Source organism: Danio aesculapii, chromosome 7 (assembly GCF_903798145.1).
Source record: "Danio aesculapii chromosome 7, fDanAes4.1, whole genome shotgun sequence".
NCBI lineage: Eukaryota > Metazoa > Chordata > Actinopteri > Cypriniformes > Danionidae > Danio > Danio aesculapii.
This window is the reverse complement of record NC_079441.1, coordinates 18,200,686-18,212,204: the sequence shown is the minus strand read 5'-3', so window position 1 is coordinate 18,212,204 and position 11,519 is coordinate 18,200,686. Positions and strand designations below refer to the sequence as shown.

At 35.5% G+C, this 11,519-nt stretch overlaps 1 protein-coding gene across 1 annotated transcript in view; it reads left to right on the top strand.

The window, feature by feature from the left end:
* Positions 1–11,519, top strand: part of acap1 (ArfGAP with coiled-coil, ankyrin repeat and PH domains 1) — a 52,630-nt gene that overhangs the window by 1,344 nt on the left and 39,767 nt on the right. Inside the window, exons 3-4 of the mRNA XM_056461196.1 lie at positions 7,452–7,509; positions 10,309–10,428. Coding sequence (XP_056317171.1) covers positions 7,452–7,509; positions 10,309–10,428 — 178 coding nt within the window. The remainder of the gene's footprint in view (positions 1–7,451; positions 7,510–10,308; positions 10,429–11,519) is intronic.

Here is an 11,519-nt window from a genome sequence, read left to right as displayed (position 1 = left end):
ATGAATCATTGACTTGTGCTCTCTTCATTAGTCTTCACATGGAACAGTATAGCAGTACATTTTGGCGGTTTTAAAACCTTGACTTTTCCAAACCGCGGTATACCTTGACAACAGTTATCGTCCCATGTCTACTGTGGACAGTGAAAAAGTTTCATTTTTCCATCTAAATTTAAAATTCTGGGTTCTGGGGACCCTATATAGGGCTGGAAGGGAGTGCCTATGGGGCTGTGAAAATGTTTATTTGGAAAAGCATAGAATAGTAAAAATAATTCAGAATTTAATTGACAAAAAAGTACAATATCAAACTAAATAAATATGTTATTACATATATGCTACGTGAAACTAACTAATTTGATTAAACTTTACAAAGTAATACAAAAATAACGTAGAAATTTAAAACTAAAGGTAAAAAAATTTATAATTTAATTAAAAAAGCAAAAATAGTACAAAAAAATTAAAAAAGTAAATAAATGTTATTACACATATGCTGTATGAAACAAACTAATTTGATTTACAAAGTTATATATATATATATATATATATATATATATATATATATATATATATATATATATATATATATATATATATATATAATTTTTTATTATTTATTTATTTATTTTTACAATAAAAAAGTACCTTTTTCACTGTCCACAGTGCCACTCAATCCTCATTCATTCATTCTGTCTACAGTAAGTTAGTCAACATTTAAAGTTGATCAAACCATTTCATCAAAGTTGTCTTAACACTATTCAATCAGGAGAGTTTAACAATAAATAAAGCAAAATTAATTTCACAGTACAGGGTTGCGGCTGGAAGGGCATCCACTAGGGCTTGCGATTTGGCCTAAAATCAAAATCTCGAGTAATTGAGCGTTTTAACTCTATTTCGATTAATGAACTTTATTTATTTATTTATTTTATGTTTTTGCCCTCATAGTTCACTGACAAGTTTTGTACAGTAAATATGCTCACATATTACAAGTGAGAGATTTTTATATGTAGAGTGGATTACTTGATTTTTAAATAATTGAAGGAAAAACACTACCTATAGTATATGATTATTTATTAAAAACCAACGCTGAACAGCAGAAATTAAAACACACATTGCCTAAAATGCGGCCCTCTGCGCCAAACAGAGAGCCGATGCCAAACCGACCAATCACAAAGCTTGCGCTACGTGTCGATGTGATGTGTAAGTACATTTTTAGAGGTGATCAGGTATGCAAAGGCTGTACTGTACTTGTGCTCTCAGCAGAAGTATAATATCATAATAATATAATAAGTATAAATCATTATATAATATGTATAATTCAGCCTTAACAGAGTGGGGTCACGTGACTCCACACGTGGTAGGGAAAGTAATGAAAAAATTGACCTGGAAAAATTAAACCGATTATTGATTCTGAATGTCGATTTCGAATTACTTTTTGATTAATCACCCAGCCCTATCATCCACTGTGTAAAACATATGCTAGAATAGTTGGTGGTTCATTCTGCTGTGGCGTCCCCTGAAAATTCAGGGACTAAGTCGAAGCAAAATGAATGACTGAATGCAAAATGAGATTAAAATAAACTTAAAACTACATCATGTGTGAATAACAGGTACTACTGTACAGTAGCTATGAGGATTAATGGTGTTGTAATAGTAACAGGGTAACTACATAATTCTAAATGTTGTTTAAAAGACATTGGACCAGATATTACACAGGATAAATTGTAATTATAACAAGGTGCCTTTTACATTTAGCATCGTTGGATTTGCTCATCAGTGTTTTTATTATCACATTTACATCATACTGAACCGAACTAAATAACTTCATTTGTGAAAACTGGACTGAAGAAGTTTCAATTTACTAGAACTTCATGTATGTTAAGCTGCTTTGACACAATCTACATTGAAATAGAAATAAAGATAAATTTAATTTTAGGATGGTGATCCCTCATGATCTTATTTGAGGCTCCATGGCATCTAAAATCTTGATCTCCTCTAGTTTAAGAGATATTTTGTTTGGAGTTTCAGTTGTCTTAAAAATCACTACATGCAGCTTGTGTAGAAAGTTTCTTTGTTCGGTTTGGCTGTAGGCTTAGTGGGCAGCATAATGGAAAGTCTGAGTGCCATGTTTTAGTGGCTGCAGAGGGAACAGACTCGCAGGGGTGTAGTGAGTTCAAAAAATTAGGTCATCAGCACTCTGAAAATGACTTGCATAAACACACAATATCCCTTTTCATATGTCAAACGCGGATCTAAACATACAGAATGTGTGTAATTCGTCTACACCAAGACATGTGTGGACGCTTTCAACCTTCAGATAATGGAAACAACTGAACGCAAAAAACGAGTTTGCGTATGAAGGTGTATGAAGGCCACTGACGTAAACAATTTTGAGGCCTCGTTTACTTCAGACTGCGGCTGCCTCCGGTTGCTAAGTAGCAGCTCGGTAGTGGTGGGGGAGCAGGAAGTGAGACGAGAGATACTGAAACGATAAACAGGAGACAGGAAGTGTGTTTTTGGGGTGGATCTCTTTGAAAAAAATTTTTCTTCAACACACACAGGTTTTTGCACAAATGAACAATTGCTTTTTTATTATGAGTTTGCGAGGTGAGGCTTACAGGTTTTCAATCATTATGCGACTTTTTAAAACACGACAGGCAGCATGGAGTTTTTGTAAAAAGTTACAGAGAAGCACTGAAACACATACGAAAGGATCACACACACAACAGCACATTCTCATTGTGGTGAAACACAACTAACTTGCACAACTTGCAAGGCTTTCCGGGTCTATCTGATGGTTTCTAGTCATATAAGATTTAAATATTTGTTTGGACTTTAATTAAACTGCTTAGATATAATTCAGGTTTTTTTTGGTCAAATTATGAAATAATATCGATTAGGGCTGGGTGGTATTACAAAATAATGATCGCAATATCATGTTTCATATCATTCGTTATCGATAATTATTGAATATTTTTAAACAATCCATTTAGGAAAATTAGGAATTTTTTTAATTTAACCACTTTATATTAATTTACCAACATTACTAAGGCAGATCGTTTTAATAGTCAAAACCAAAAATATTAAAACAAAATATCTGATCTTTTTATAATAAAATAAACACAAGTGTTTTAAATTTGACAATGTTACAAAGTGTGCGCAATGGTAAAGGTATGTAGATCAACATCTGTAAGGTGTGAATAATATTGACACAATAATCTATAGAGCTGCGCATTGTTGGATTTGCTCTTCAGTGTTTGGACTCTCAGTAGTGATTATTAAACCACACTGAACTGAACTGAACTTAAACACTACAAACTGAACTACACTGTTCCTATTTACTATGACCCTTTATGTGAAGCTGCTTTGACATAATCTACATTGTATAAGCGCTATACAAATAAAGGTGAATTGAATTGAATTAAACCTCAAACTCTGTAAACAAAACAAATTATGATAATCAAATCTGAGCTTTCAAGTAAAGGAACCGACCATTATTATTCAAATACATACTGCAACATTACAAATTGTGAAGTTGAATGACTATATTACCCCCTGTGCTAAAAGATCTTTCATATGGGCTGCTAGTGGCTGGGATGCGCATGAAAAGAAATCAAAAAGCCTCTCTGGCGACATCCTTACATCCTTTTTTATTTACAATCTCCTCACTGCTGCTATACGGTACTCATTTTCACATGTTTTTATTCTGACCTAAAGTGACAAGCGTGTGGATTCTTTGACCATTTACAATGGACTCTGCTTTCGCTCCCCTGGCGTCTCTCGTAACTAGGTGACCATCAATCATTTTCTCAGAGAATGACAAATGGAAAAATCCTTGCTGCAGCTCTGATACAGGTTTATAGAGAAAAGTAAAAAGCACTGCGGTGTTTGGATGTAATTAGTCTACAGTCATTACTGAAATGTGTATATTCCATACAAAGTGTGAAGCAGATTGGTTAATTCTACTTACATGAATTGCGGTGCACTTATGGCATTCGGAAAAGTTCGGATGTTTTCAAGTTCATGCGCACGCCGCTTGCACAACATGTGCACGTCGCTCAAATATGCGCGTCATGCAAGTGGCAGGCCTTCATTGGAAATGACAAACTTACACCCTTAGCTTAATGGCATTCCTTCCAAAGTGCGCACTCAGCAGCCACATTTTAATAAAACCTTGTGTTTAAAATATGTTTAAGTATGGAATAAAATCACTGTCATTAATATTTCGTGCGTAAATAAAATTCACGCATCCGTAATTATAAAATCGTAAAGGAAAACGGAGCGTACTCGTAATTTTACGAGGCTACAATTCCAAAATCTGCAATTAGAACAGACACAGATACGACATTTTGTTTTTCTGTTTGTTTATGACTGATACATTTACGATGAGTGTACTTTACAAACACGAATTACAGTTTCACCACAAACACGATGTCCTGATTACGAGTACGAATCAAACAGCGAGACTTCACTGTCAAAATTACGTCACCGCTTCCACAGGCATTAATAAACAAGCGAGAGTCATCGATCATAACGGCGCGCCTGCTGGACGTTCGAGCTTACACACACCGTCTCAGATAAGATTTCTGTTATTCCCTCTTTGAGAAATGTCCGTCATGAGCTGTAATAAAGGTTGAGACTCAATGAGGTCCTATTTCGCTGTGTTTCTTGGACATTTTACTGAATCAAAATTAAGAACGGGCCGAGGATAGAGAGCTAGCATAATGTCAGTTAACATTACAGGTCTCTCAGTGAATCACTGAACGGTGTTCAACTATAACATGACATGTGTTGATCAAGTCACCTTTTTTAAAGCCAGATCGACCATTGATCTAATATGTAATGAAGATATCAGCAAAAGGCAGTTTAAATAATTGAGGGTTTGTGCTCACCAGAAGTTTGTAACGTTAAACATTTATGAGACTATGAATCAAAATAAATAAATGTTAAATATGTGACCCCGGACCACAAAACCAGACATGAGGGGCAATCATCTGAAACTATCCTGTATGTCATCTGAAAGCTGAATAATTAAGCTCCTCATTGATGAATGGAGAGGAGATGATATGATCAGATATATATATATATATTTATATTATCTTTAAATTTGTACAAAGTAAGGTATTAGTAACTATTGATATAAATGTTTGTTATGTTATTTGTTATTATCTGTTTGTTATATTACTTGATTAAACTATTAGTTACATTATATTGTATTACTATAATTAATAAACTATTACCATAAACATTTATATTACCATCTAGCCGTATACTATTCGGTGTGTTTCCCTCTTTCCGTGTGTGTTTGTTCTATATTGGTGATTGTTTAATTACCACATTATATTTTGCTTATTCTGGTTTATTTAAAGTTAATTAATTGATAAGAGTAAAACTTTTCTTTGTTTTATCTACCTATACTGGATAAATCTGTCTAATTTAATTTGTGTTCTCTGGTGATCTTAGAGTATTTGAGAGTTATTTAAACAGTTAAAATAGGTGACTTAATCAACAGATGTCATGTTATAGTTAAGTGATTCACTGAGAGACTCTGCGCTCGCTGCCTGTAATGTTAACTGACATTATGCTAGCTCTCTATCCTCGGCCCGTTCTTCATTTTGATTCAGTAAAATGTCCAAGAAACACAGCGAAATAGGACCTCATTGAGTCTCAACCTTTATTACAGCTCATGACGGACATTTCTCAAAGAGGGAATAACAGAAATCTTATCTGAGACGGTGTGTGTAAGCTCGAACGTCCAGCAGGCGCGCCGTTATGATCGATGACTCTCGCTTGTTTATTAATGCCTGTGGAAGCGGTGACGTAATTTTGACAGTGAAGTCTCGCTGTTTGATTCGTACTCGTAATCAGGACTTCGTGTCCGTGGAGAAACTGTAATTCGTGTTTGTAAAGTACACTCATCGTAAATTTATCAGTCATAAACAAACAGAAAAACAAAATGTCGTATCTGTGTCTGTTCTAATTGCAGATTTTGGAATTGTAGCCCCGCAAAATTACGAGTACGCTCCGTTTTCCTTTACGATTTTATAATCACGGATGCGTGAATTTTATTTACGCACGAAATATTAATGACAGTGATTTTATTCCATATTTAATCAAATCTAAACATTTTTATTTTTAGAAATTTAAGCTAAATTTAGCAATTAGACTATGACATGCCTGAGATATTGAAAGAAAATGGTCTGGTTTTCTATAGGTCTTTTAATTGACCTTTAATTTAATTGATCTTTTAATAAACACTTAACAAGAAGGCTCCTGGCAGCACGGTGGTGCAGAGGGTAGCCCAATTGCCTCCCAGCAAAAAGGTCGCTGGTTCGAGCCCCGGCTGGGTCAGTTGGCGTTTCTGTGTGGAGTTTGCATGTTCTCCCGGTGTTTGCGTGGGTTTCCTCCGGGTGCTCCGGTTTTCCCCACAAGTCCAAAGACATGCGGTACAGGTGAATTGGGTAGGCTAAATTGTCCGTAGTGTATGTCTGTGAATGAATGTGTATGGGTGTCAGCTGGAAGGACATCCGCTGCGTTAAACATATGCTGGGTATGTTGGTGGTCCATTTCGTTGTGGCGACCCCAGATTAATAAAGGGACTAAGCCGAATAAAAAATGAATGAATGATGAAGGCTCCTTTAGTTATTAAAACTAAAGAACACAATATGATTGTAAAAATACTTGTAAAGCATCTACAGTTGATGTTAATTTGAAAACAAAGAATAAATTGAAATCAAAAGCCATAACTGTTTTATTTATTGGAGCTGTCAACTAATAAACTTTCCATTTTAATGTTATTTGTTATTGATTATTTTTAACTAACATTAACATGACCGCTGTAACAAATGAAGCTAAATTAGCTAATGCCTTTATGCCTTCTTTTATAAAAGTTGGAGCATTTTATTCTGTAATATTATATCTTTTAGTTTTTGTATTGATTTAGTAAAAGCTTATGATTATAAGCATCACATTTGTACTACAAGTCTGTCTGTACTGCTGCAAAAGTGGAAAACCACTAACACTTGTGCTATTTTACTGTGTCCTGTGTCTGACAAGACAGAAAATCAAACACACGCTTATATTCACATTCATATACGCACACATCACATGGCCTCACTGCCCTACTTAATGAAATAATACTTCTCAGTTTATGTTAAGGTGTCCTTGTTATACAAGTTCTATGTACAGTACTTGCTGTAGTAGTTACAAGTAATTGTGCATAATTACATGCAACTAATTCTTAACCTAACCCACATTCTAGCCCTAGCCATATAGTAAGTACATATTATTAATATTACTCAGTAGTTAAATGAGTTGTTACACTGTAACAAGGACACATTTAAAATAAAGTGTAACCTAATTCTCTTAATTCTTCCCTTTACTAACTTACCAATGTTTTATGCTAAGTAAACATCCAGTGATCAGTGTGTTGAAAATATGTGTGTTACATTCAACAGGTCAGAAATCGAGAAGGTGGAGGTCAATGTTAGCGAACTGGAGACAAGACTTGAGAAGGTGAGGAAATGCTGCAATTCACAGTTCAAACAAGTACTTATGAACAAACCACTTATATACTAGGTTTTAAACTCATTCCTTCACTGACATTGAACAATAAATACTGTAGCTTGAAGCCTACTACTGCTCTTCAAAGACCCCGTTTACACTAATACGTTTTAGTTTTAAAACGGCGTATTAGAATGACAACTCTCCCTCCACACTACACCTCTGAAAATGCACATCACGTGACCAGCGATGCAGAGCTGTGCATGTCAGACTGTTCATCAACAATCACCTGCTGGATCTAATCTCACTATAGTTGTTAAACGTGATATTTAATTCATCTTGTTGTCTATATCTAACAACATATTCCCTGACTTTGGTCTTTTGAATCGATTACTTGTTCTCAGGTAACGTGTTTTGGCTGAGAGCAGAGATAAGTTAACATATTAATTAATGTAACCACGTACACTGATTCTGCACATTTGACTGATTGTTCTCCTTTGTTTCCTATAATTTATAAACTAATTGTGCGTTATACAGTTATAATGGCCATTATTGATTATTAAACTCATATTCAGCAAAAGAGAGGGTATGTTTTTGTATTTTCAATGAACATGAAAGGAGGCAGTAATGTTAATGTTACAGTGAAGAAGACGGTCATATAAAAATAGGCAGCTACACGACACCTCAACATTTCTGGTGTCTGTTAAGTTGCAAAATGAAAATGGGCAGTTTTAAATCAAGTTTTCATTTTATTACTAAGAAAGTTAAACAACTTAGCCAGGGTGATGTGAATGTACATTGATCCCTTTGACGATTTACCCGACGTGTCTTTGGGAGTTGTTTTCCATTTCAAACTTGCGCAGTCTAAAGTCAAACTTGAGGATGCAGGTCTAAACTTTGTGTAGGCTACTTAAAATGGAAGAAAAAGCTCCAATCAGATAGGCGAATGTCTGCAGCCCCGCCTCAGTTTTAAGTTGCCTCTGTTTTCCCCCATCCACACTAACATGGAGCAGCAGTGTTTTAAAACTAAAACAGCCTCTTCAGCACTTTCAAAAAGCTCAGTTTTCGGTGCTCGAAAACTCCAGTGTAGTGTGGACGGATGGCGTAACCGTAGCAAAACGTATGTGTTTTCAAACTAAAACATACTAGTGTAAACGGGGCCTAAGTGTTCAGAAATGAGTTTTTCACTCTGCCATGATAAAACTGGTGGTGATCATGATGGCAGATTAACACAGAGGATGTATTCACCTAGCAACAATTCTAAACAAAGCAACAATATAGCAAGTTTTGTCTTTGTGCAATGATCACTCCTTACATTTGTGTACATTATATAGTACATTATATATGATTACCACTCAATAAATTGTCACCAACAATAACATGTTTTTTTATTCCATTACAGTTTATTACCGTTGTATGCATGCAATATGCGTGCAAATGTGATCTTAGAATTGAGAAGCAGCACGACTAACTGTTAAAACAACTGTTCGCGCAAGCAAAAGAAAGCAGGTGAAGACAGAATGAGAGGATGATCACGCCCATGGTGAGATGCAGGCGCACTCCCGTTACCTTGCGTGCCTGAAAACACAACTGGTGCAATAGGTTCTGTTTGAAATAGACAGCAATGCTCGTGCACCCACTGTCCTGCTGTCAAGAGCTAAAGATTTTTTGTAAGCAGCAGCAATTGCTGCTTTCGATTTAACCATTCTTTAAACAGATTATTAATGGGCCAAACGTTAACTGTGATCATGCACGTGATCATCCTTTCATTATTGCACATGGGATGTTTTTCACCTGTTTTTTGCTTACAGTTATTTTAATATGGTTTAATTGTCATCCTTTACTATAACATTGATTTTATAGGAGATAACTCTCCATTTATGTGTGATCTGGGACCTATAGCCTGAACAATACTGTGCATAGGTTTAGATACATGACAATGTCATTTTTTAAGACCATTTTTGTTGAATAAAGGGTACATGTATACAGCTATTTTTTGTTTGCTTTGACACATTATTTAACATTTCTGGCAAGGAAATAATTTGTTTGTGTGGCCAGAGAAAAAATTTGGTAAATCAGCCTTAGTGTTGAGCCCTGAAAAGTCACGTGAAATAAAACTAATTGCAATGCGACACTATGAAACCCCAATCCATTTTCCCATGCCCGTTGATCAAGGTCACAACACACAAAAAAAGTTAAATGAACGAGGAGGCATGCGGACATAACACAAGATTTAAATCAAGTAATTTTATGCAATAAAAAAATAAAAATTCCCAACAACAAAATTGTGGTATGTGAAAATGGCGAGTGGGTAGAAACATTAGAAAGCTACTAGCCACAGTGACTGGTAATCAAAAAGTTAATGTCCAGGCCTGAACATCACCCACCCCTACAGTACATCATAAACGAAATTTTTCTACTCTTTCAAACCAGACCAGAATGAACCTCACATTTAGGCACAGACCATAAAATAGCATCTCAAATATTGAATGTCATTGTTTTGACCATCACATGTTCAATTCCTTAATTTGACACCAAGTCATTGTTCCTCTCTTCTCTCTCACTCTCTTGTGAAGAGATGCAGTTTTCTGCAGAGGAACTGCAATGAGGAATTGCTAATTGAAAAGCTTTTAACCACAATCCAAGACAATTTCCCTTGAGTTTATCAGGCCGAATGCTTTCAGATCACCAGGCCTGCAATTTGTCTTATTGATAATTTGTTTGCTTACTAAAGCTTTACATCAAATTTATGCTCTGTTGTGAATAATATGACATTATTTAACATCCTGAAAAAAATGTGTGTTTGTATAGTTGGTGAAGCAGTGCCACACTATGCTGGAAACAGGCCGTGCCTATTGCCAGAACAGTAAGAGCTTTGTAAATGGCCTGAAGGAGCTGGGACATCACTGTTCTGAGGACCGAACTATGGGGGTGAGTGTATCAACAGATCCATTTTAAATTAGCATCACTTACTGTACACAGAAACCCATGCAGGCTTAGTCACGTGGACTAACTGATACTTGAGATAGTATACGTATATGTGATCACCAATCAAAAGAAGGAAGTGATACAGCGTAATTGTATGTTGCAGACCTGTGCTGTCACAGTCATAACTGTATGACAGATTTCTGACCAGTGTGTGAAACGACAACAATTTTCAGTGCCAAATATCAGATGTACAAATATTCATGATACTTTGAGGTTTACTTCAGTTTGGAAACAAATATTGAAAAAATGTAAAGCTAATATTAATGTGTGTCTAGACCTAAAGAAATGAAATATAGAGTAGACATTAATGTTTCATGAAAAAAATGAATATAGTTATTGTGATTATTGTGATTAAAATATTTCAAAAGTGACAGAACATCCATTTATGTTGAAAAGGAGTTCTGTTTTTAGATTAATGCTTTTTTTGAACCTCAAACTATATACAGTGCATCCGGAAAGAATTCATAGCGTTTCACTTTTTCCACATTATTTTATGTTCCAGCCTTATTCCAAAATGGATTAAATTCATTTATTTCCTCAAAATTCTACACACAATACCCCATAATGACAAAGTGAAAAAAGTTTTTGAAATTGTTGCAAATTTATTAAAAATAAAAAACCTGAAAAATTACATGTACATCAGTATTCACAGCCTTTGCTCAATAGTTTGCTGATGCACCTTTGGCAGCAACTACAGCCTCAAATCTTTTTGAATATGATGCCACAAACTTGGCACACATGTCTTTGGGAATATTTGCCCATTCCTCTGTGCAGTACCTCTCAAGCTCTATCAGGTTGGATGGGAAGCGACGGTGTACAGCCATTTGGCTCTGGCTGGGCCACTCAAGGACATTCACTGAAATGTTGTGAAGCCACTCCATTGATTTGGCGGTGTGCTTTGGGTCATGTCCTGCTGGAAGACGAGGACAAGAGCACTCTGAAGCAGGTTTTCTTTAAGGATGTCTCTGTACATTGCTGCATTCATCTTTCCCTCATCTTTCCCCTGACTCATCTTTGCCCTTCTCCCCCAATCA